This window comes from Hippoglossus stenolepis, chromosome 10 (genome assembly GCF_022539355.2).
Source record: "Hippoglossus stenolepis isolate QCI-W04-F060 chromosome 10, HSTE1.2, whole genome shotgun sequence".
NCBI lineage: Eukaryota > Metazoa > Chordata > Actinopteri > Pleuronectiformes > Pleuronectidae > Hippoglossus > Hippoglossus stenolepis.
This window is the reverse complement of record NC_061492.1, coordinates 4,125,419-4,152,837: the sequence shown is the minus strand read 5'-3', so window position 1 is coordinate 4,152,837 and position 27,419 is coordinate 4,125,419. Positions and strand designations below refer to the sequence as shown.

General features: G+C 42.6%; 1 protein-coding gene across 1 annotated transcript in view; it reads right to left on the bottom strand.

Annotated features, from left to right (window-relative positions):
- Window positions 1-1,537: 1,537 nt before the first annotated feature.
- Window positions 1,538-27,419, bottom strand: part of galnt16 (UDP-N-acetyl-alpha-D-galactosamine:polypeptide N-acetylgalactosaminyltransferase 16) — a 28,986-nt gene continuing 3,104 nt past the window's right edge. The window contains 14 exon segments of the mRNA XM_035168446.2: window positions 1,538-2,990; window positions 5,473-5,589; window positions 6,962-7,088; window positions 7,947-8,030; window positions 8,317-8,409; window positions 9,204-9,330; window positions 10,684-10,787; window positions 11,430-11,514; window positions 11,782-11,869; window positions 15,377-15,498; window positions 17,430-17,495; window positions 20,491-20,558; window positions 20,645-20,743; window positions 22,405-22,586. Of these exon segments, the coding sequence (XP_035024337.2) occupies window positions 2,847-2,990; window positions 5,473-5,589; window positions 6,962-7,088; window positions 7,947-8,030; window positions 8,317-8,409; window positions 9,204-9,330; window positions 10,684-10,787; window positions 11,430-11,514; window positions 11,782-11,869; window positions 15,377-15,498; window positions 17,430-17,495; window positions 20,491-20,558; window positions 20,645-20,743; window positions 22,405-22,586 (1,506 nt within the window). The 3' untranslated portion in view covers window positions 1,538-2,846.

Here is a 27,419-nt window from a genome sequence, read left to right as displayed (position 1 = left end):
CAGACTGAATGAAAACACATGTCTGGGTCTGCAGAGTCTTCATTAAGTCTAATAAAGTCTCTCCTGGGGGAACGTGACGCTCATCAAACACAAACACAGTGTCCACTTGTCACATGCACCTGCTCAGTCCAATGGAATCTGCATCACGAGGCCTTGTTGGAGGGGCTCATTTTGACATTTCAATGTTATCCTGATGCTACATTTGTTTTCATGTTTTCAGAAGGATTATGCAAAAAGCTACTCAACAGATTACCATGAATAGTTTTGGAAGGGTGGGGGAGCACCTCAGGAAGACGCCATTACAGTCTGGTGCAGATCCAAGATTTTATTTTCTCACTTTCTTCAACATTGCAAGAACAATTTCTTTGACTTTATGAGAAAAATCAGGCATGTTTTGTATGAAGGACAAGAACATAAACATAAGTCTAAATTGGTAAATAGATAAATAATTAAATGAATAAATACATAACTAAATGAAAAACAAAATACAGTTTCGGATTGAAAAGGGTTATTTCTGTATTTATATACTTATTTACTTGTTTACTGTGGCATGTCTTTGTTTCTGTATTTCTGTGTCCATAAGTCAATTAGGCAGCCTTAGCTCAGTCTAAATCAGATCTACTTCCTCTGTCTTGAGTTGGCAGGTACACGGGAGCCACTTAGGACAGTGCAGATAATGTTAGCGTACTATTAGCAGTAATCTCAGAGACACAGTTAGTCATTAGTTTCAGAGACATCCTGCCATGAACTAAAGTAGAAAGTTGGACCTGATGTTGGCTTTGAATAAAAAAGTCAGGGATTAACCTGAGTCATTAGTATGTCTCATCCCCCGGAGACCATCAGCGTGTCAGTTAAACTCCATCGCAGTTAAATAATTCATGTTGAAATATTTCATTCTAGCCCGAAGAGGCTGTGACGGGAGGAGTGTGCATGCACCCAGAAGCTAATGTGCAGATGGCTGCAGACATCGTGTAGACGGTGACTCAAAGACGCCAGTTCTTCATCCCTGATGTCACGTCCTTGTCAATGCCAGGTTTTAATATCGTAAAATGAACAAATCACTCGTGGCTCCTCTAACCAGGCACCATCTACCTCACTCCTGAGTGCAGACCAAGGATTAAGATGAAGAAGATGAAGAAGATGAAGAAGAAGAGAAACAAGCTGCTGTTTCTAAAAGCTTTGGTCTGTGTTAAAGGACTCAGCCTCAAATATTGATGAACGTATTGACACTGAATGCAGCCATATCACATTTTGTGAGGACCCTGTAATTCCCATGCAGCTCGTTGAATGTGCCCTAATAACGAGCCATTACTAAATCCCTAAAGTGCTGTGGAGGAAACACAGGGCCATTGTGAACGGGAGGCTGAGCAGAAAATAAAAAAGGGCAAAGATATAAAAAACAAGCTGCAGGTAAATTTTTAAACAGCAACGATTTGACGGTAGTATGAGACGCAATGAGGAAAATAACAGGCTAATACCAGATTTGAAAACAAGCCAGGTAGCATTGCAGGGTAAGAGCGCAATAAAGAGCCGGGTGAAGCATTAAGTCGTTTTATTTACGATTTGAAATCCATGACTCAGGGAAATATGCAAAGTCTGTCCCCCCTTTACAAAGTCAAACCAGATGTTTGTTGTTCATGATGGAGAAAAATAAGACAAAAAGAGCAGTGGCCGGACTGAATTACAGGGAACTTGCTGAGGTATTGTCCCGAACAGCTCTGTGAGGTGATGTCAGAAATATTTAAGACGTCTCTGGAGCAGACGATGGTTCCAAAGTTATGGAAGGAGTCCACTGTCGTCCCGGTGGCCAGTGACAGACGTTGACATCACTGGTTATGAAGTCATGGGATAGGCTGATCAAAGGGGAACTGCATGCTGGGAACTGTTGGGGGGGAGGCTCTGGACCTCATGCAGTCCGCATATAGAACAGGGATGGAGTCAACGATGCCTTGATTACATTACACACCTTTCCGTATAATCAACCTGGAAGTTAAAAACCATGAAATATAAACCTGCTAAATTAAAGAAAAATAAACACAAAAATATTTGACGTGCACCAGTTTGATCCATGTCCCATCTGCTAACATGGAGGAGATTGGGTTCATGACCTCCACTGCAGCCAGCCACCAGGGGGCAATTCAGACACTTTGGTTACAACTTGACGAGAGCAATAATTTCATTGTTACGACATTTTATTCTTCAAACGACATAGAGAGTACGTCACACAGAAACCAAGCCATCGTCTGCTTCAAATATTTACATAAAACATTAAAGAGAGACAGGAAAAAAAAATAATTTCTTTGGGTCCGACCATGCAAAACAATAAATAATGTTCCTGATGGCGCTTTGCATGGTGCTTTGAAAAGCTCAGATTGTAGTTGGCTGTACATAAAGCTGCCCTGGTCCACGCAGTCATCGGACGTGCCCGATGCGCCTCAACCCAAGACTTGGACTCATTTGCTCCTGTACAGTTTCATTCATTCTGAGATGACCCACACTACTCGAATCTTAAGCAGATTGTTGACCAGGATAGACACAGAAATTAAAAAGTGAGATGTGCAACAGTTTTCAGTGAAAAGCTTAGAATACATAGAAGAACTGCAGCATCCTCGAAGGATGAAGCACTGCACACCATAGACCTCAGATGATTCGTTCGGCGAGGCCTTTAGAAAAACGCTGACGCTCTCGTCACAGCGAGCAGGAGCTTGAAGTTGACATCACAAAAATACAGTTCTCAGTCCTCTCGTCCCTCAGCAGAGAGACAGACGGAGCAGATTTCACCCCCTGAGTCCCTCTAAAGGTTGGGTCCACAATCTGCTCCTCTCCCTCCTCTGTGTCCCAGTGGCTCAGGTGATGATCTGCGGCTCCCAGGACTGGCTGGCCATCTGGGGGAGACACTGAGCGACGACCAGAGGACCTGCCGGGGTCTGGCTGTCCAGGCAGAGGCCGCTCACCATGTGCTGCAGAGCCGTGCCCTTTGGCTTCCACTTCTGCAGGGAGAGAGAAACGGGAAACTGTCAGTCAGCTGCACAGCTTCACATTGACGTCCTCACGCCTCCTCTGATTTGTTGCACTGCCGGCACGTAAGCGACGTGTATCGGCACATGGGGTTCGTGTTAGTAAGTGAGAAATGGACTGAGTCAGACCTGGATTACAGTAATCACATGAATGATTGATCTGCTGCTCTCACAGTGGAAAAATCATCCAGCGAGCGTCAGTGCACGGCCGCCTGCCAGCACACAGGAGAAGAGACTATTTGTTATTTCTGATCAAATGTGCCACGAATGTTCTCCAGCTTACTGGGTTCAGCTGTGGTGGAAGGTAACTCACTGGTTCACTTGTTATTCTTTTAACCTTCAATACTCTTTGATTTATTGTCACATGCACAGTAAAAACAGGTGTATAATAAAATTCGTACTTTGCTAGTCCTCCAATGGCACAGAAATAAAGATTAAACACGAAAATAGAATAATATATTTACACAGTTATCATTAATTCAGCCTAAGTTCACCCTTTCCCTTTTGCTCTGAAGCGATTCAGACGTGTTATCTTCAGTTTTGTTATATTATTTATTGTATTGTGATGTTTTTCCCTGAGTAACAACTTTGACGCTCCATAAATTGAATATTGCTTTTCACAGAGACTCCCCGGGGTTCAGTCGCTGTTTGTAAAAGTGTCAGAGCGAGTTCGACAAGAAACGTGAAACCGAAATGAAAGAGACTGAGCGATCGTGTTCCCTCAACAGACCAAATCACCATATATTTAAGTGATGTGTTTATAAGCTCGCTGATTAAATAGTGAGAGGTTCGCCCAGTGCAGATTTCATGAGCCACGTGGAGGCTTATCAAAGTGCGGAGAGGTCATCCTAAATTCCTGCAGGACTAAGAGTGTGGCAGCGTATGTGTGTGTGTGTGTCACATACTGTAAACGTACTGCTGCATGTGTGTGTGTGTGGTGTATCTGTGCTTGTGTGTGGAACAAAGAGAAGGAGGGAGGGAAATGTCAGAGGGAAACTGAGCTGATGGAAGACAACAACATGTTTGAAATAAAACTGTCAATATGAAACATTTGGAGAGAGTTTGACAGATATCTCAAGCCAAAGTTCAAAATATTTCATTTGCAGGTATTTCATTGGGTTTATTCTTGTTGGTCGAGCTTCTAAAACCACTTTTAGATCAGGATCGGAAAAAATCCTGCCAGTGAAACTTAAACTAACTGAGTTCTTTCAGGAAAAAACTTTACTTTCCAGAAGGTTTTAATACAGCTATGATCAGGAAACCCTTCCTATTAAGCTATTAATGGATACCATTATGAAAATCGAAGATGAAATGGGGGTTAACCTTAAAGTCTTGGAGGAGGGAGAGTGGGTCTGTGTGTGTGTGAGAGAGAGAAATTAAATGTTAAGAGTGAAAATTAAACAGTTGATATAAGTTTTTATGAACGAGACACCAGCGTGTTTTTAATAAAGCTTTAAATAGTTTTCTGTCTTGAAAGATAGATGATATTTCGTATTGAATCTCCAGATATTTCATTATGTTTATTCTTGTTGGTCAAGCTTCTAAAAAACATTTAGACCAGGTTTGGACAAAATTATTGTCAGTAAAACCCAAACTAATGGAGTTCTTTTAAGAATAAACGAAAAAATTATTAACAAAAAGTTAAGTAAAGTTGTTGAATTGTTCAAGACGTTTTTTCTGTGTTCAGGGGAAACTGGAACGTGTATATATTCACATTTTGTACTCTTTTGTTTCTGAAAGAGTTAAACCCTTCTCTACTCTTTCACTGAGAGAGCAAAGTCCAAAACACAAATAACTTTTTTTCCTTTCAAGGGGATTAAACGTCTGAACAAAGAGGCCAAACGTCTCCCACTGCTAAAACTGATTGCTCGTTAATTGGCCGGCTCCCAACGCGCTCTCAGAGGATTGCACTGGGCCAGCAGAGGGATGAGAGGACGGGCTGGCAGGAGTCCCACACACACTGATACACATGGTTCCAGTTATCAGCTCGCTCCTCAATGTCATGAATCAAGCAGGCGGCCGATACGGGTTCACATGGGACATGAGGAGGGGCGGGGTTAGGAAGATATGGGAGCGCTTGTTCGACAGCGTCTCCTCTTTCCTGCAGCATCAGGGAGGCCACTCAGCCTCCTGGCGTCTGTCTCCGAGCTCCACATCTTTGATTTCTCACTTCAACATCGCGAGCGGCACATCAAGGACGAATAAACTCCCTCGATTCCAAAATGAAACAACTAGTTGGAAAAAGCTAAGACCTGCTGAACATGACTGACAGAGGAAGATTTAAGCCTGAACACCGTCTGACATTAACCTTTAGTTCTTCTTCTCATAAGAGATTAAACAACACTTTGCTTTTTATATATTTTTGAACCTTTTGTGGAAGAAGCAATCTTTCAAAAGTGCACGGAAAGTGAAATGAAAGATATTTTTGAAAAGACCAACGTGGCTTTCTTCTTACCTGTCTGGGCTCTTTTGCATTGCAGGGCTCCATCTTGACCTTTGACCCTGTGGGGAAGGCTGAAATGGCCAAGCAGAGGTCCTGCTGTCGGATCAGCGGCTCGATTAGCTCCCATCTCTGCAAAAACACGAGAGAACAATGACCACTATCATCTCGATGAACAGTCCGAGGACACATAAGAACATTTATAAATATATTTTATTCAGAAGGGCACTTTTCAAACTGAGGGAGACAGTGAAAAACAGAGTAGAAACACAGTATATATGAGAGTTCATGTGATCTTTTAGTTTCATGCATTCTTTAAAAACGCACAAATAGTACATCTGACATTTGTGATTTTTTAAAACTAAATTGAAATTGTCAGTGTTTGTTTGAACAATGGTCTCATATATTACAGGTTATACAATAAATGATCTATTATCTATACTGCTTGGGGTTTTTTTTCAGAGGGGGTACAACCTGGACCGGGCCGACACGTATAAACAACCAATCACTCTCACATTCACACATATGGTCCATTGAGAGTCACTGATAAACTGAACCCCAATCTGCATGTGTTTGGACCGTGGGAGGAAGTTAGAGAGCTGCAGAGAAAACCAACACAGACACTGGGAGATCATTCAAACTCCCCACAGAAAGGTGTGGGATCCGAACAGGGAACCACTGCACCACCGTGCCGCCCCATGGGACATTTAAGCGTTTGGCACATTTCTCTACAGCTATCAATCAAAAACCACTTTGTCTCTGTCAAACTGAGATAAAGAGCTGGAGAGTGCGTCGGTATTAATATAACGGTCAAATCGTAACAGTGATTAACGTTGACTAATGTGACTAAACTTAAACGAGGGGTCAGGATGTTGCTCCTCGTGAGATGATTCACAACATGTGTTCGCCTGTTTCCCAGCAACAGAAGAAATATATATAGTTGTTTCTCATTTTGGCAACAGAATAAGAAAACTGAAGGAAGCTGGGATTGATAAAAAATGTTATATTTACCAAAAGAATAACACATTACACAATGAAGACTTAAAGAAATGAGTCATACAAACACATGACATATGTAAGTCATTAATTTTCACGCTTATGCAAAGCTCCATGCGATGTTCTCTATATACTTATGCTGGTGCATTAATTGTGTTTGTTTGTGAGTTTGCGGGATTACGTAAAAACTACTTGACAGATTTCCATGAAACTTGGGGGAAGGAGGCAGTACGGATCAGGGAAGAACCCAGAAAAGTTTGGTGCAGATCCACATCAGGGTGCGGACGCAAGATCTTTAAAAAAATGTCTTGAACATTGCAAGATAAGGTGTTTTCCCACATTTCTGTAAATTTCTCAGAGATTACTTCATGGATCTTGATCTTGGTTCACGTATATTTAGGGGGACTGATATCTAAGATCAGGTCTAAATTCCTGCACATTTATTTCACAGCCGTGACTCAGATTTGAAGTGTGCGACCCACAGTCTGCGTCTCCTGAGGGACCTGACCTGTGACTGTGGCCTGTTGCCTCCGAGGCCCCTGCACTCTGCCAGGCTCAGGACGTCGCTCCCACGGGTCTCCAGACACAAACCGCCTTGTTTCAGCAAACTGGACACCGCCTCCTGCTCAGGGACCCTGAGGGAGCGGTTTACAGAGAGGGGGGGGGTCAACCAAAGGTCCCAATACAACACACAACGATCTTTTAGACTTGAGTCACATCACTGAATAATCTGCATTGCTACATCACGTACTTGTAAAAATATACAATCAGAGCTGAGAGACCACAGATATTTGGACAGGAGCCATAGATCGAGAGGTGGGAGATTCAACTAACTAATAACAGATGGATTTAGGGTGTGAGTTTATTTTGTGCTGGAGGAAACAGAAGAAACTCAAACTCTATTTATGATTGGGCCTTTCCCCCCGTAAATCTCTTTCTTTTGAGGTGAAGTGATGGTTGAAAATTATTTCCACTTCGTTTCAGCCGCCAAAAAAAATCAAAAGCAACACATGTGAACAAACTATTAACAAAAACAGTTGTGTTGCGGTTGATTGTTGTAAAAAATGTCATTTTTTGGGGTTAGTTATGGAGTTTGCAAGAAAATTACGGTTGTCTTTGCAGTTGCATGAGAAAGAGCAGGTGATGAATATCAAACATTTCATCAAGGCCACATGTCACATAGAGTCCAATGTAAACCTGCACATTTACAGCCCCTACATTCAAATATAAGTTCTGCTCATTGTTCTTTCTCCTGAAAGTGTTTGACATTCATCCACTGAAGAGGGAAAGTTCCCCTGTTTATTGGTAGAATCATAGTTTATGGAGAAGAAAGAAATAAAGCAAAATTTTGAAAAAAGTTTGTCTAACCCTTTTTTCACTTTCTTCCTTTTGGGCTTCAAAACTCTAAACAATCACATCAGACACAGAGCATTAATCAAACTCAGATATCATGCCGGTTATTTGTCTGAACACACGTCCTGAGGGAAGCGTACCTCAGCTCGGGGTAGACGTTCTCCATGTACCAGCGGAAAGGTTTGCAGTTCAGCTTCCGCCGCAGCGTCAAGCGGTCGGTAATGCTGCGAGAACCAAGCGTAGGATGAAGAGATACAAAGATCAACATCCAGACAGACAACATGAAAGGGAGCCATGACGCGAACACATAGAGAAAACCACGTATATCTCTATTATTTATTATTTCCTGACTGAAACAATGTGCAAATTACAGTGTCAGGGACAAGCAATAAAATACTGAGGAGACACAAGAGACATAATCAGTGAAGGTCTAAGTTCGTGTGCAACCTGCACCGAGCTGCGTTCTCCACGATACTGAGAGAGAAGAGGATGAGTGTATATTAGACAAACCTCCCAAAGGCCTTGCCCTGTGCCGACGGCCTGGCAGAGTAGTAGTACTGTTTATACTCGTCCATCCACACCTCCGCAGCCCGCCGGGTGTTCCTGCACACACACACACACACACATCTGCTCAGACGTGGTAATGACAGTGCTGCTGGCATTCCTGCAGCCAACTCCAATGACAGCGTCGCACACGGCAATAAAAACATCTCCATCAGGAGCCCTCCTTAAATTCGAGGGTGTTTCTGCAAGTGAAGACGAGATAGTTTGGATTCTTTCACAACAGAGAAACTTGTGAAAATAATCTGACAGTGGAAGAATCTTCCAGACGAGATATTTATACAAGACTACATCCAGATTTTCAGCTGGATTTATGTTTATTGGAGGTAAATCTGTGTCCAGGAGGTGGTGAAATTAAAAGAAATAAACATTTAATTCAGTGGTTCCCAACAATCTATCTATCTATCTATCTATCTATCTATCTATCTATCTATCTATCTGTCTGTCTGTCTATCTGTCTGTCTGTCTGTCCAGCTGTCTGTCTGTCTGTCTGTCTGTCTGTCTGTCTGTCTGTCTATCTCTATCTATCTATCTATCTATCTATCTATCTATCTATCTATCTATCATATTAATTTACTATAAATGTTTCATGGTCCACTACAGGTCTGTTTCCAGGAGCTTGTTAAACTCTGCTCTCTTTCAGGTTTGAGTGATTTATTGTTTTCACGTTATATTACATGAAATGACAAAGTGTGAAATTTGCCCTGAACTTCCTGCTGAGCTGAGCTGATTTGAACATTTTAACGCTGACAGACAGATTAAGTGTCTTTGCAGGTGGTGAACTGTCAGATGGTGTAATCACGCCGTGCGGCAGACATGATGTCAGGTTCGCTCACTTGATGTAGGTGAGAGCGTTGCCGTCTGGGAAGTCGTACGGGTGTCGCTTCCTGAACACGTGACCCACGCGGCTGCAGGGAAGGATCTCCAGACTTCCTCCGCACATCCACACCCGGAAGGAAAGTTCTGCAGGAGGACAGACGTGGAGGATGAGGCAGAGAATACAGACGTGTGGTCATCGGAAGTGGTCTCAGTCTGTCTGTCTGTGCAACTCTGAATTACACGGTTTGATTTGTACCAATCCCAGAATCTGCCTGAACATTTTCAGCTGCTATTTTTCGTGCCTCAGATCGACTATAATCCATAAATCAATAGCACAAAAGCTGCTGTCGTGGATAAGTGAAGTCCCTGCAGCTTTGTAAATCCCAAGGACGCACTTGTTATTTTGCAGCCCAGGCTGATGGAGCTCTGCAGAATCCTGAAGCATCTGCAGTCTCCTCATCTGCTCTCGTCGGTGGAAACAGCTTTTTAAATAGACACCGACGTCAACAAGACAAATAAACACAAGCACCTTTCATTTCTGAATAAACACTATTTTGTTCCAAAGCCTCACAAACAGACTCTAAATTAGTCCAAACTGAAGAAGTCATTATTCTCTCATTACGCAAACTACCAGGGGGAATCCAGGTCAAATCCATTATCCCTCATTGGGTTTTCCTGTTTAAATAAATGTGCTTCAAAGGTCTAAGTGTAAAATAAATACAGTTAAAGTATCAAAACACTCAATCCACAGAGAAATGCTAACAGCCCATATTCAGGAACTGTGTCAGGACTCCACAGCCGACACCTTCTGCCACGTCTGAGCACAACATCCAACGTTTTATTTGTTCTTTTAACTTTATTAACAACACAAATACGAGCTGTCATTCTGTAACCGAGCCAGCAGACGACTACAAAACCGAAAAATTGTCGAGTAAACGCAGCACAACCGTTGTCAGGGCAACAGAGTATCGTTGCACAATCCTTCCCAGAGGATAATAACATTATTCTACCTGAAATCATGAAGCATTTTTAGACAGAATTAGATTTTCTGTTTGGCTCTTTCAGCACCGACAGCTGAGCAACACTTGCATTTACCAGAGTTTCACCACATCTTATGAAAACAAAATATTCAATAAAACACGTCAAATATGAGACATTTAATTTTAGAGACAACCACATATATAAATTTGGTTGAATATCCCAATTCAATATGGTTTTATTTTGTAAAGTAAATGTCTAATCTCCTTCCCTTCTTATAGGCACCTTCAAGGAAGTTCACATAATAAGAATTTAGCGTAAAACTCCTAGAAAAGTATAAACTGTGAATGAAACTTAACTTATCGGATCCACTTATCTTTATTAGACAGAGTCAAATGTTAAACTTTATGTCTGAGCTCTGGCAGCAGGGCAGCTTTGTGTGTTCTGAGAGGGACGTCATTTGAATAAAAAGTGATTATTCTGATTGAGGTAAACGTTCAGTATCATCCGTGAGCTCACCAAAGTTCTCCCCCCCCCAGATGTCCATGTGGGTGTCGTACTGGCCCAGGTGGTTGAACCAGCTCTTGTCCATGACGAAGATCCCCCCAGCGATGACGGGCGTCCTGCAGAGAGCGAAGGAGTCATTTCAGTTTTCACAAGCCTGACGATTTCTCAGCTTTCTAACTCTGCAGGTGAGCTCCTCATATCATTCCAGAGGAAAAACTACAAATCAGAGTTAGTATCCCCTCTGTTTTTACCCCCCCCCGGTCCATTTGTTTGTTTGTTTGTCAATAAAAAAATTAATAAATTAGAAAGGAGGGACAAGAAAGAACCAATTTCCCAGAGATTAATTCATGGATCTCTGAGAAAATCAATGAAAATGTTGAAAAAACGATCTCAGAATTTAAAAGAAAGTGGGAAAAAAAGTAAACTGGATCCACACATTTCCATCAAGTTTCTAGTTTCTCTGTAATCTCGCTTACAAACAAACAAACAAAAGCACTGGGGTGAAATCAGAGGTAACGAGAGGAAGAGGAGCAGTAACGAGAGGAAGAGGAGCGGTAACGAGAGGAAGAGGAGCGGTAACGAGAGGAAGAGGAGCAGTAACGAGAGGAAGAGGAGCGGTAACGAGAGGAAGAGGAGCGGTAACGAGAGGAAGAGGAGCGGTAACGAGAGGAAGAGGAGCGTAACGAGAGGAAGAGGAGCGAGAGACGTGAGAGGAAGAGGGAGAGGAAGAGGAGCGGTAACGAGAGGAAGAGACGGACCTGATTGCCTGTGTGGGGTCACTTCTGGCCATTTTCTGCTCGATGGGAATCTGCTCCCATTTGAAATGGAGACTCCAGTCGAACCCTGAGAGAACAAACACAGCATGAAACAAAACATCAATTTAATGATTTCACTTTGTAAATGAACCCAGTGACTCTAAACTTTCTATCTTCACAAACTTCACACCCAGAGCGACTTGACTCTGCTTCTTTGGAATTTGCCTCATGGCTTCTGAGTTGATCCTTTGAGGATTATGATGTCATGCAGCAATGGATTTTTGAAACGGGGGGTTTTCCTGCAGCTGCGTGTTATCGGCTGTTACTGTGCACGGTTCGTGTTTTGTGCCCTGACCTCCTCTCAGGTCCGCTGAGGCCGCCAAGTAGGCGAAGTTATCCAGGCTGATGACGTCGATGATGGGGCTGACCACTCGCGTATGGTCCTGCACGAGAGGAGGAGAGGGACGGACACTTTATCATCAAGAGGCTGAACACGATTAAACATTTTACAGTCACACTCTTATTGGTATTTATATGTTATTTTCAATTGATCAGTCATGACGGAACTCATTAAAGTTAAAGTCTGTATTTGATTAGATTCTGTTATTCATTCATCCTATTTTTCTTTGACAGTAACATGTATAATACATATATTATATATTTATAAAACCTGTATTGAAGATTTTGTATGGTTTGTATTTTATTTCTTCTGTTGTATTTGGGTGTGGTTTTCATATACAGCATTTCTATTGTGTATTTATGTGGAATAAACCAAACTAAACAAGCTTAACACAATTCATGTTTTATATTATTATGTTCAGGACATAGACGGGATGGAAATGCTGTTTCTCTCTAATCCCAGGTGTAAACATATAAATAGACAAAACATATAAACACACATAAGAACACAACCCAGTACACAATCGAAAGGCGCAGGGTGGGTAGACTGTGAGTAGTGCAAACCGGAACAGTGCAAAATACTTCATAGAAAGAACCAGAGTAAACATTAAATGCATTAAATTGAGTGCACAAGCACATCGTGGAGACATTACCAACATCTCATGGTCCCACTGTGCAGAACACAAAGAGCTCGGAGGACGTGAGTGGGCCAGATTCCCTCATTCTTCCCCCAGTTCGTAATGGACGTAAATGAATGAGAGATGAACTGTGACCTGTTAAATTACCTCCTGCTGCAGAAGTAACACCAGCACAACAGTAAACACAGCACAGAAGAGAACTATTGATCTGGGAGAGTTTGTGTGTGAGTGTTGCCTGCATCTGTCTGTGGACGTCTGGCTGTGCCAACACTGCTGTTTGCCCATAAGGCATCTGTGTGTGTGTGTGTGTGTGTGTGTGTGTGTGTGTGTGTGTGTGTGTGTGTGTGTGTGTGTGTGTGTGTGTGTGTGTGTGTGTGTGTGTAGTGGGAACAGCTTAGCATCGGGACACTCTAAAACGACTGTTTCCAATTAGAGCAGTCCCTCTCTGAATTCCTACTCAGAATCTGAACCCGTCCTGAACTTTGTGTTCTCTGCGCTCGGAGTGTGTGTGTGTGTGTGTGTGTGTGTGTGTGTGTGTGTGTGTGTGTGTGTGTGTGTGTGTGTGGTGGTGGTGGTGGTGGGTGGGGGTGAGGGGTCAAGTGTGAAATGCCATCCTGCCAGAGAGCAATTTTTAAAAGTGATGCTCTCGACTGCTTTGAGCAAGAGACAGTTTATTGGGCTTTTAATGAGCCTCTGTGATTTGGAAATGCATGAAGAGGCCGCGCGTCCAAAATGGATGTGACTAATGATCTCTCAATACCCCCCCCCTTTCTTCTGTCTTTCTGCGTCTGAACTTATCGCACTGTGAGATTCTGTCTCTTACAGTCGGATGAATTTACTGTCGCATTGAAAGGAATTTAAGAGCTATTGTCTGCAGCAGAAACTCAACGAATGGGCCGAGACGAGCAGCGATTTACAGGCGAAGAGGAATTCTTAGAACAGAACAGAGGAAAAATGAAATCTGTAGATTCGAATTTTTACAATAATCACATAATTGGAAATGTGTTCTGTGCGCTGTGGATTTCACGGAGGTCTCAGTTTGCTTCATCGCGCAGTAATGTCACATCAGTGTCTGAGTAAGAGAGGAGACAGTGTCCAGCTGGAGCTAAAGGTCAAGATCCAGACCTCTGACTTACATCATGTTCTCAACTGTGAGTGCTTATTACACACATGTGGAGACAGTGTGTGGTACAGATTACACGAGATTTCTCAACAGAAACATGGCAGAAGCATTTTCTGTAGATAAACGCATTTCATCTTGAGGGATATTGAATTAAATCAACACGTTTGATTGAATCGAATGTTTGGTCACAATCTCCCTTTCTGTTCCTGTGATATAAAATGTCATCGCTCGCTCATTTCATCCCAGCAGACGTTTGGGTACAGTTTTGTCAGTGCATGAAATCTTGAGTTATGCCCAACAACGAGGTTCCCTTTAAAATCTACATAACGTCTCCAGTCACTGCCTCAGTGGTGGCAGTGGTGCCAGATAAAAAGCTGCTCTCAGACCTCCGGACATTTTCCCTTCACCTGGTTGTTACAGACATTTTCCTGTTGCCATGAACACGTCTGACCCAGATAATCTGCGGCTGAAAGACAAACTCTGTCTGAAAACTGCTCGAGACAACTCTGGCATTCAGACAAACCTCACTTCATTTCAGGGGGAAATATTGTACTCCTCCACCAGTAATTAATAAAAGAATGTATTATACATGCATAAGTTTAAAGATGAAGATTTTACAGTATTTCACACACTGTGCATGAACTAGTGACTCCTCATCCTGCTCTCTAAACCCTTTACGAAGACGGGGCTGCGGTGTCAGGAAGATGAATGAGTCCAGGACCAGGGGTGGCCGAGCCGAGGAGCTGCAGAATCATCACTGCACTCTCACACTAACACACTGTAACACACAGTAACACACACTAACACACACTGACACACTGTAACGCAAGCTGCATGAGTCAGAGCTGCCCAGAGCCACAAGGACGAGTGTCGGGAAACACAATGTGCAAAACAATCGCACTGTGCAGAATCTGAACGAAACACTGAGGTGCAGTGTCGTTCAACGAGTTTGGGTTGTTTCTGAATAAACTGCAGCAAAGACACTGCTCACTTTTTAATGCTTGAAATGAATTCCTAGAATTTAATAGGAATGTTGAGCCTCTCCTTGCAGAGACCTCTTCTTTTTGTTATTTCTGCTTTTCACATGATGCTGTGTTGCTTTTACCTTGAAAATTGTTTTTATTAGTGAGAATTCCTGTTTGCCCCAGTTTCCTGTGTCCCTGTGAGCCTGAAGCCCAAATGAAGGTTCACATGAAAATAAGAAATCAAAATCGACCAGAGCAGAAATCCCCCCCCCCCCCTGATAATGAAGAGTGGTTGTTTCTGCATCTCCTCCTGTTCAGGATTTTGAGTTGTGAAACCCTCATGATTGGATATCATGTTCTCGTCCTCGGTGGTCTGCATGATTTAATTTGTAGGATGTGGTGGACGGACAGAATCTTCCCAGTGCATTAAAAACCAGAAGAGAGACCCAACGTGCCGCCTGAAGCGAGAAGTGACTTCAACACAAACCAGACTAATCCGGTACAAAGCTCCAGAGTCAAGTGGAAAACACCTCGGCTGGGAAACATCACCTTTCATTTTCCAGCGGTAGCAGCGCGGTGTGTGACATCAGGTCTACAGCGAGGTAAATCTCACCAGAGTGTTGAATCAACAGTGTGAAGGCCAACATGTTACATCACAGCCAATAAAATCCTCCCAGGGACGGAGCAAAATCCCCTGAAGCGTTACATCACAAAAACTTGAGTGTTTCACCTCCAAAATAATGTGTGTGATACGTGTGTGTGTGTGTGTGTGTGTGTCTGCAGTGTATCGAGTGTCTAATTGGAGAGTGTGAATGATGGGTGTACCTCCTTGACTCTCTGGATCATCGGCTGCAGCCAGTCGGCGTTGACCTCGCAGTGGCTGTCCAGGAAGGTCAGGATGGAGGCCGAGGCCGTGTTGGCTCCTCGCACACGTGATCGGATCAGACCTGAGGGAGTCGCAGGACAAGGGACAGTGAAATGTGGAGCTGAACGTCAGCATGAGATCGGATTTAACACTGAATCGCTGTTATGGAACCAAAGCACATCCTGGGTCACATGAGAGATCAGAGTCACACTCCTCAGCTCTGGAGGAGCTCGACTTTACTCAGCTTAATGTGATGAATGATGATTATTTAATGGCTTTGCAGACGTTGTAAAAGTATTTGCTTCAACTGACGTCCACCCCTCGTCTGAAAGTTGCATTTTGAAGTTGTGAACTCGTCTGATCTCCTGCTGCGTTCATGTCTGACACAGCTTAGGACTCTTAATTTAGTTTTTATAATAGTAAGAGATAAATGATTGAGATTGAACTTCCCGGGTGCAGAAATGTCAAATTGTACATTTCTTACTTTCATCTTTTTTTCCTAGTGCTTATTCATTTTTATATTTATACGTATTTATACTTGGCAACAAACCCCTGATTCTGACTCTGTGGCTCTGTAAAGTCTAATAAGATTACCACCCGACGCTCTTTACTTTCACCAAGTCTCCACTAGCAAAACATCGATAAGTGGTGCAAAGTGCTGCTGCTGAGCTTTTGACCAAATCCTCCAAAAGAGCTCATGCAGCACAGATTTCTTTACACTTCCTGTCCATCAGAATCAGAATCTAACTGCAGATTGAATTGCTCTACATGATCAGGCCCCTTGCTGAGGAGATTACTGCGGTTTTCTGTTGTGTACTCGTTGCCTTCATCGGTGCACAGAATGATTATCAGAGTGAAGTTTTTCCGAGACGGCTGCGTTGAATTCTGCTGAACTGAGGCAACTGTTGACAGAAAACTGGGCTTCTCGGCCTTTTCTGCTGGTTTCAGCACCGAACAGAAGGAAACTATAAAAATATCATTTCGAGAGACTTGACATCATATTTACAAATGATGCTTTTCTGTTGTTTAAAGGTCATCACCGGTCACATTGTTTCCCTGCAGGAAGGAGAATACACTCCACAGTTTTAGTCCTGAACAACTTGAAAACCTACAGAATCTCATTAAAGTTATTTATTTGTTGAGAGGGAGTCGTCTGTGTTTCTGGGGTATTTACGTTGGGCTTCGGCTGGCAAAGCGTCCACAGAACAAACAGCCTTTAGAAATGAAACCAGTTAATTGGATTCTTCTGAGGCAGACACCAGATTGGGTCTCGCTCCGTGCCCCCAGCAACCACTTTCAATTGCTCGGTGAAAAAGGGAGAAAGGGAAAAAGTGTTGATGTGGAGCCGGAATCTATTTTAAAGAGGAGTTTCTGAAGCCGCTGCTACAAACACGAGAGCGACGGCGAAAGGGAAAGAGCAGCGACAAAGTCATTTGCATTCAACACAGAGATGAGAGGAGGAGGCTAAACGTCTGTTTACTTGATTTTTGTTTTTCTGCCGCATCTACACCTAATCAAACAATCTGAGGGGATTTGTTCCAAAGTCAGTGACAAACCTGATGAAACGGTTTGATGAAAATAATTGTACCTTTTTAAAATAGCACAAGAAGCAGCCCTGGAATCATTAAAACATTTTAACAACCTCCCAGAAAACGTTTTGGTCCCGGCCCCTTCTTTTAACATGAGGTCATCTGACAAAGGAACTAAACAAAGGAAGAGGTAACCAGCTATATTTTCTTTTTTTTCTTCGGTCAATCAAACAATTATGTGTTTATTTGTTTAGTTGATAGAATTGTGAATAGTTTCAGTCTATTTTCAGTCTAATTTTGTTGTTTTTAAATATATTGCTGATGCATTTCTTTGCCTTGTGTAAACCAGGTTAAACTAAATTTTCTCTTTCCTTTCCTTGTGATACTGTGACAGAATTCCTTTATTTCGGACTGGTTTAAAACATACAGCACCTGTAAGCCGAGACTTTCCATTAGACTAATGGTCCCCCGTCCCTCCACTCACCCTCTCTCCTGCCGTTCCTCAGGCAGTGCACTTTGGGGATCTGAGCGAGCAGCTGGCAGTCCTCAGCTGGAGGAGGAGACAAGAGGAGATGATGGGATGTGGAAGCAGGACACACACAGAGAATAACATCTCATCCACGTCAGCTCGTCTCACACTCACACAGCAGCACCCCCCCCCCCACACACTTCATAGATGTCCAGCACTTCAACACACAAGTACAAAGTTATACAGACAAGTTATACAGACACACCCTCTGCAAAGGCCACGGCGCCATGTGACCTGAGCACTCATCACATTCAAACAACCATCTGTGCTCCATCCCATCCTGCAAATAATCACATAAACACCAAAAAAGAGCGTCCAAACAAAAGAGTTTCATTTCACCGGATAATTTCATTCTAAATCACTTTTCCATAAACAAATGCAGCGAGCGGCTCGTTCCCGTCATCTGCTCCCTCTCCTCTACACGAGCGTTATCTGGCACAGACCTTTTGTTGATGCACACAGTCGGACATCGTCACAAACAGAGCGAACAAGCAGGTACACACGCACACGCCCAGTGTGGAGAGGATTAGCACCAGCAGCAGACAGCGAGTGTGATCCTGCTCAGGGGTTGAAGGTAAATCGAGCAGATCCTCTTCTCATACAGCCGCAGAGAGACAGGACAAGCTGGACTCCTGTTGGAGTCAATCTACTGTGTGTACACACGGCTTCTGTTTGCATGTACAGCTCAAAGTGTGAGTGTGTGTGTGCAGATATTAAACATGTTGTAGGGACCTACATCTATTCACACAGGCACATTATGGGGACTTGTCTTCCTTATGGGGACGGAAATAACATATATCATTCCATTTTAAGGCCTGTTTTAAGTCTAGGGTTAGGTTAAGGTTAGGCATGAAGTAACTGTGGTTAGGTGTGTGTGTGTGTGTGTGTGTGTGTGTGTGTGTGTGTGTGTGTGTGTGTGTGTGTGTGTGTGTGTGTGTGTGTGTGTGTGTGTGTGTTTAGTGAAGAGGAGAGGGGGCTTTATCCACTCAGGGAGGAAGAGCATAAAATCATCAATGAACAGATGTTGCGGACTTCCAGGCAGATTGTGTGTGTTGTGTGTGTGTACGTGTGTGTGCGTGTGTGTGTCCATAAGCACATGTGAGTCCTTGCATCATTCACACACTTCATTTAACTGCACTGCATGTTTTGGATATAAATTACACAGGACAAAATGTCGAGATGTAATAAAAATGCTAAACTACATACAAACAGTCGAGTATTTCGTCGATGGGATGTTTTGTCCCATGATGCACTGCACAGTGAAACTAGATGAGCGACTCCCAGCTGGTGAAAACTGAAAAACTGCAAATCAACAACTCAACAACGAGCAGAAATAAAAACTGAAAGATTCTAAATTTATCCAATATATAATTAAATCAAGTCTTGTTTTAGTTCCTGCGAACAAATTAAGTTCCGTAATTGAATTGAACCCTAACAGTGCACTGGTACCGTCAGTGCATAGTGTTTACTGCAGTGGACTCTCCTCTGTCACATGCTGTTGACTGGACTCACAGTAAAGATCACTGTCCTTGACTGAGGACACTTTCCTCCGGGCGAGCGTTAACAGGATTAAACCCGGAGAGGACAATCCTTCCTGCTGCTGCCGACCAGCGGCCCCGCCCACCTCCTCTATCCGTCTGCTTCACCTGCGCACTGGGCACTTCCCATCTGTTTATGATGTGACACGACGCTGAGAGATATCTGTGTTGTTGGGTGTGACATCGTTGGCGGTGAACCCGGTCTGTCTGGTTCTACAGGAATATTATGAAAATACAGACACGAGGAAAGAGGAAATCAAGGCTATGACAATAAGAGCGAAATAAAAAGCCTGAGACAGACAAAGTAAAAGAAGAAATTACAAACTCAAAGTGGAAACAAATTGTTAAATCCAAATATGGACAGAACCAAAGTCCAACAACAAGGAGATTTAAATAAGTCCCCTAAATATCCCTGATTTTTTAATCAAGATAAATATCTGCAAATATATATATTTTTTAAATTCTTTGATCTACCCCCTGATTTGGATCTGGACCAAAATTTTAACGGGTTCCTCTCTGACCCAAACCACATCCTTCCAACACGTTTTGTGATAATCGGTGTTGTAGTTTTTGCATAATCGTTCTTAAAAAACAGAAAAACAGGGGTGAAAACATAACCTCTTTGGCGAAGGTGATCAAAAGTCTTTGAAAAAGTCCATAACAGTCTACGAGCCACAGACTGGAACAAGCAAAACGTGTTTCAAACAGCTACACATGACAATTAATTCAGAAAGCTGCACACCAATGCAGACAGGAGGCTGAAAGTCTTGCTCACTGGCACTTTGGCAGGGACAGAATAATCCAACCCTGTCATTGCTGCTGGTTCATCGCTGGTGCAGGTAAACGGGCAATTAACGAAGCATCTGGGAGTTAATGGAGCTGCTGCCGCCGCTGAGACGCCACTGTGTAGATGTCTGGCAGCTTTAACACCTCCGAGTGTGTCTACATGTGTGTGTGTGTGGTCAGCGTGTGTGTGTGTGTGTGCGTTAGTGTGTGTGTGTGAGAGCGCACAGTGAATGTAGGTCATCTCTGCAGACAGAAGATGCATGTGGTGGTAATTACAGACAGTAACAAGCCTGAGCTCATGTAGTTCTCGCTGACAAAGCGGAATAATTACTAAAATGTGGTTTTCCTGTAATTCCACAGCGCCGGTCGGTTACATCAAAACACGACCCACCCATCAGCTCCTCGCTTTATTAATGTCCGGGTCAGTTAGACAAATAATTCATTCATGTTTAAAACTTGAACTCATGATCTGCTTCCTGCTTCTGCATCACAGCCCAAACACTCTCAGTGCCATCAGTTTCCTGAAAGTGCTGGCAACCTTCCCTTCCCACACCCAGGTTTTGTTGAAATGCTGCTCGGAAGCTTTGGTGAAATGTCAAAACAAAAAAAAGCATGACCTCATTGGCAGATCATTCAAATCAATTAAAACCCCACCTTTGTTTTCACCAGCAGTAAAACCCACAGTGACTTACGGTCAGAGCTGAAGTCGTCTATCAGGATTATTTCCTGGATCAGAGACGCGAGACTCCTCATCAGGACACTAGAGGCAGAGGAGGAGAGATGAAGATCAGTCACGAGTCACCGCTCTCCGGTGTGACCAGGCCGTTCAGTGTGCGACCTCGTTACCTTTTGATGGTGCGGAGGAGAGTGGAGCGAGCCTCATTGTGGAAAGTGATGATGATGCTGGTGGAGGGGAGGTCGGCGTCGTAATTCAGAGACGCGCACCTGCAGAGACACAAATACACGACAATGTGTGAGCGGGTCTGACGTCTTCCTCCGAGGAAATCACAGCAAGTTAGACAGAAATATCCTGCACACACACACACGCACACACACGCACACACACACTCACACACACACTCACACACACACACACACACTTAGTGGGTTTTGGGCAGCGTTGCCCTCCGGAGTCGCCTCAGCATTGTTGCTGTAATGAGATGGAAATATGTGGTTGCCAGGCGACAGTTGCACAGATTTCTGACCCTGTGCTTTTAATCTGCACCTCAAGCCGAAGGCGCTTTAAACCGGTGGTGTGAAGACATGAGGAGGAAAAAACACAAAACCACCGAAACTGTTACCGTGCAATTAATTCACTGTTTGTTCACTGAAAAATGATAAATAGTTGGCGAGTCAATCATCCAGTCAAGCGTCTCACATTAGGGATTTATATATGCCTGTTTATATAAACGGTGGTTTCTCCATCTCTCGTGTTGTGTTTCCACGTGTCTGCTCAGTGGGTCGAACCCTCAGTATTAATTGGGCTCAAAAGTAAACACAGCTCCTGTGTAATCCTCTTTTTAACTGTTCCTCGCTGCTTTAATGGAGCTTTTACCTCGTTCCTCACTTACTCTCCCTCCTGTTTATGACTCACTCGTGTGTCTGCTCCTGTTATTTTATTTCTCAGTGCAGCTGTTAACAGTAAAAAAAACAGGAGCAACAGCAAACCTGCCACCCAAGAATAGAGCTTCAGGAGAAACTATGGCGACAGCTAATTATAGTTGATCTTCAGATTATTTTTGTTCCATCACTTGAATAAACTCTGAGTAAAGAATGTCTGTTTCCCAAAGATACTTGGTTCATTATTAAGTGCAACAAAACCAAATGCATCAAATCTGCATTTCATGGGTTTATTTTATTCTTATTAACCCGACATTTGTTTTATTGCTTTATTTCATCCATTGTCTCCTGCATTAACTTGTTTAGATTTGAAATTGCTTTTTGAAATTGTTTTTGTGTCTGCGTAGCACTTTGTGAAACAGTTTTATTTAAACTGCTATATAAGTAAAGTTTATTATTATTATTATATTATTATTATTATTATTATTATTATTATAACTGGTCATTTAGAAACTGCAAATATTTGACATTTTTACCTATAGTTCCTTTAGCTTTTATTCTATATTTATATAAGATTATATAATTATAATATATTTTAAAAGTCTGACAATTCACAAAACAAATGACATGCAGGAACATCATATATTTTCATAGTCAGCGTTTAAGTCTGTGTCTTTATTCACATCCCATAAAAACAAACCCTAAATCTTTTAAAACACACTTTTTATTAAAAGATTTTGAAGAAATAATATTTTCATCGTCACAGGTTGAGAACTTGCTGAAAGAGAGATATAAGCCTCACCGCATCTCAAGATCAAACAAAGTCTTTTTATAACTTCCTGTGTTCGGGGGATAAACCTGCACAGGTCGGATCTGGACTCTGCAATAAAAACATCCTATTGACCCTGAAACCACCGGTGAGAGAGTGACACTGTTTGTTTTCCACACATCCATGTGCAGCGTAAGCTTAAGATTAGTCCCTGATCTGTTTGAGCAGATCGGAGCAGACAGAAAGCGCCTGGGACCGGGGCTCTAACCCTGCTCACCTGTAGTGTCGGGTGTCTCTGATGGCTCGCTCGCTGCCCAGGCGGTCGCTCTCCTGCAGGTTGAAGGCATGCTCTCTGTACGGGTCGTCCCCCGGCTTCAGCTGCTTCGCCGCCAGGTAGGCCTTCTCATCGAAGCCGCCCAGCAGCAGCCCCTGCTGCTCGGCCCGCGGCGGCTGGGTCACCTGCAGGAGCACAACACCACACGGTGTGTTTAAATGTTCAGGTCAGCAAGACCAGGGTGATACGAACAGTCGAGACCCAGAAGGCAGCGTCCAAGTAGAAAATAAATGATCAAATAAATCTCAAATTCCTGAATCCACCCGATTATTCACCCAGATCTAAATCTGCCAGAGCTTAACTCTCACAACAAATTCTGTGGAAATCGGTTGAGTATTTCTTGTGTAATCCTGCTGACTAACAGGCAAACGATGATGATGATGATGATGAAAATATAACCTCTTATTTCACTGGTATTTACAGTTTAGAATAAATACTTAACTGGAACCACCCTGCAGTTCTACGCCTCCGCCAACCGGTGCAGTTACAGTCTACACGCATATCTTTCTCTATATTATGTTCAAGAAGCCAAAAATCTGATACCCAAATCTAATCAGTTCATCGGTGAGTCCCTGTGACCATTGGAGCCAAATGTGACAGGATTGTCTCGTGGCGTTCTGAAGATAAGTCAAACCGACTGTTTTCTACCAGAGTTGAAATGACATGTCAGACACATCAGTTTGTTCTGGTGTCGACACTCGTCTCCTCCGCGTTAACAGACTGTTCCTCTGCCACATCCATTATCACCGTGAGACGGCCCAAAGCCACATCCCCATATTTTAAACGTTCAGAAGTTGTTGTTTTTTTATTCCACTGTTGGTTTCATAATCTTTCTCAACGAAGAACAGACTTAGAACAGAAATAAAACACAAACACATTTTTTCTTAAATCCTCCATTAAATCTGGCTCTCGACATATTCACAGTTTGACTCGGATTCACTCATTTACAGATCTTTATTTTGTTAGTCTATGGTTTCACCTCTATATTGATCATTTGTGAAAAAGCCACATGCACAACACCTCCTCTGCTGAGCTGCTGCATCACGATTCTGCTGCAGTTGTCTTCTGCACTAACGTTCAAACCAGTCTGAGGAACAGTATCAGACGTTTCCTATTTAAATGCTCTTTTCTTTTCTTCGGGTCACAGAGTCAGTTCTGCAGAATAGGATGAGCTCTTGTCAAATCAGAACACGGAGCCTCTAAATCCAAAGTAATTAATGGATTTTCCCCTGGAAGCAGGTTTAACACGGGCTGGCAGCCTGGGGTGGGTGAGCGTGAGGTTAACACAGCTGATGAGTACATGAAGGCAGAGGAGAGTAATCCTCATCAAAGAGGAGCAACAGTGAGGTGGAGGATGGGAGGATGGGAGGATGGGAGGAGGGGAGGATGGGAGGAGGACAGAGGAAAAGGAAAGAAAGGCAGGAGCTTTGTTCTGAGCTGCTTTATTAACAGTCGGTGTAGATGGAGGATTAAGAGGAAGCTCTCGATCAGGTTCAGGTGAGTGTGAGCTCATTTTCAGTCTCTGCAGAGGAACAACATTTACAGATTCAAACCCACACCCATACGCACACACCCATACGCACACACGCACACAACATACCTCTGTGGTTTCAGTCGACATTACATTCATTTCCTTGAGACTGACTTTAACCTCAGTTACTCCTTGCCAAACCCTAAACCTCACATTAACCTAAACCTTACCCTAACCTTAAAACATGTCTTCACCTTGTAATTTAAAGATTTACATCATGGGTTCGTGTTTTTTCATCCCCATAAAGAAGACAAGTCTCCATAATGTGACTAATACCTGGACCCTTACCTTATAATTCAAGAAGAAAAGCCAATGTGGTACTTTTACTTTTACTTGGGTATATCTTTTTCTATGTATTTATACTTACAACCCTGGTACATTCCTAGATTTATCACTAGTATTAATTTCTTCCGTTTTTTCTTTTTTATCTAGTGATGCCAGGGATACAAATAATGGAAGAGTGAGTTATGGAGAATTATTTTACATTTTCAGCTATTATTTGATTAGTTATTCTCATCAGTAGTAAATATTATATTAAATAATAATATATTAAAATCATACACACTCATTCCAGACCTCTCTCTCTCTTATCTTATATCCCTTGTTAATAAAAAAGTACCCTCATGACTAAACACACTAAATGTTACTCCGAGGATAATGAGACCAAAATAACAGAAGGTCCTTTGTGGCTCGCTCCACTGAATTAAATATGAATCTCGTCTGGAAGATGAACAAGTGTCTGCTGGCTCCGTCAAGCCGAGTTAAAAGATTCAACAAATCACATGCACAGTCGAAAATCTGCCTGGTTGGCTGCAGAGGACTGTGAGTCTGCAGAGACTGATGAAGACGTCCTGCAGAGACTGATGAAGACGTCCTGCAGGGGACACGCACGGCAGATCAGATCATGTGGTGGTGATGTGCTGAGATTGAGTCATTTTTATGATCTGTTTACATGTCATGCAGTCAATAATCGTTTTTCTCATTTTTTCATACAAACTGGTGAGAAACAAATCTACATATGACTGTTTGCAGGAAGCAGCTTTCATGGGCAAGTCTTTCAGTTTGTCTTTCTTGTTGGATGCAGAATCATATCAAAGCATGAAAAAGGTAAATTTTACATGTTAACAATAACGTTCAAAGGGAACTCTGTTGTTTTTCTGTCTGGAAACATTACGTGACTTTCCAGAGCTTCACAACTGTGGAGCTGCTAAACGTTTTTCTAGTTGAGAACAATTTATGTAAACAGTTCTGAACACTTGTTCCTCCAATGTTTCTATCACTTAAACTATCGTCGTCAGGAAGCTAAAGTAAGAACAGTTTCAATAATTTCTGTTTCCTCTTCTTTATCATCCAATAACAATAATAATAATGATGCTGATTATATTAATAATAACAACTTCAAAACAAGCAGATGATAAAAACCTTTCGAGCAATAAGCAAATAATAAAACTAATAAAACCAAGAGCTCTCTGGTGAAAGTATATTTTAAGAAAAGATTGAAAAGAGGTCACAGATTCTGCTGAGCTGATTTCCTCAGGCAGCTCGCTCCATAGCTTCCAGCCCCTGACTGAGAGAACTCTGTCACCTCTAGTTTTCAGCCGTTTTCAGCCGTGCCTCAGATAAAAAACAAAATCCTCTCCCCTGAGAACCTCAGGCTACATACAAGTAGAGGTTGGACATACAGACCTATGGCAATTAGCCATGAAGAGCCTTACAATCCACAGCAAGATCTTAAAATCAATAATTAAAACACACTGGGAGCTGGAACGAGCCTCAATCTGATGTGGTCACTTATCTTGGACCTTGTTAAAAGCCTGGTGGCAGAGTTCTGTTCAGCCTGGAAGTGATCAACAGATCTTTGGTTGGAGCTGGTGGCTGTAAAATGCTCTTTGGGTCTTTGAAAGATGAAATGGATCATCATTTATTGTCTAAAACAATATAAAAAACAACACAGCACAAGTTTTTGGTTTGTTACTGACAAACCAAACGCCAAGATTCTCTGTGACGGAGACACAGCAGATGGAAGGATGTGTCGTGTTACGTGCTGCGAAAACAATCTCTGGTGAAGCCACTTTTTTGTGAAAAATGCAGACGTGTACTGAGCTCAGCAGGTCAGGATCCGTGGCTCTAATGTGCAGGTACAACTGTGTGTCATCTGTATAACCAAGAAAGAAAATGACATGTCTGGATAATATGTCCAAGATGAAGCATGTAAAATCATATGTGTCCCACAACTGACCCCTGAGGGACGCCATACTTGACAGAAACAAGAGATGACATGTGAGATCAGAGTGGAGAAGGAAGGAGTCCCTGATTCCTTCCTTAAGAATACTGAGGTAAATTAAGAGGAGACATCACCAGGCCTGGTCAGCAGCTGTTACCTGGGATGTTTCCTTCCTATGCGTCATTGATTTGAATACAAATGCAAGAAAGGTTGGACAGTGTTAATGTCAGATTCACAGGTTAAAAACTATAACTGATCCACGTCCAACTTACTTGGAAAATGGTGATTTTGTATATGTGTCTGGATTAAGCAGAATTTTACATTTAAACTAGGGTTTGTTTATGTGTGTGATCAAGTTACTGTAAATCCAATAAGACCCACAGCAGAGTCCTGATGTAAAAGAATAGTTGAGATTTAAAGATTAAAAACTAGAATGGCCCCTTATATCACCACCAGGGCCCCAACAGTCAAGCTGCATCAGATTTCACAGTCATAGGTCTCAGTCCCCTGAACAGGGAAAATGTCATTAAGCTCTCTCGCTCTCTCGCCATGTTAAAGAAATCTGACACATTTCACATCCGTCCATCAAGGTTTTGTGGAAATCCATTCAGTAGCTTATGTGTAACCTTGCTCACAAACAGACAAACCAACAAATTTCAAATAACGATATCAATTCATGTTTTCAGGAGCTTTAAATGACAAAAAGTGACGATGTTTGGGTTTCAAAAGTTTAAAGGTTGTCCTCTGAGAATGTGGCTCATTCTTTCCCAGACAAGATTGTGCACAGCGAATTTAACCCAGTTCAGTGTGAACTGTTTATAAAGTCACATGAGGAATCCAAAAAATCCCTGGTCAGTGAGAAAAGAAACCAACTGGTCTAAAGTCTCAAACCCAACGACTAAATATCACAAATACTGAAAAGCTCCTCGTAATCTTCAGCATCTGTGCTCGGACAAACTTGGAAACTCGGCCACACATGTGAAAACACTTGGGACCTGTGACATCGAGCCCAAAGACAAACTGACTAATTGATTGGCTGGATGTGGATCTGTGGACAGATGTTTACAACACGTCCAGCGCTGACGCCGAGGCCAAGACGGCAGATGTTCAGGTCAGAGAGAGACCGATGATTACTGCTGATGGGAACATCAGAGCGGGATTAGAGCGAGAACAGTGTTCACACAGGAAGAGAGGGAAGAAGAA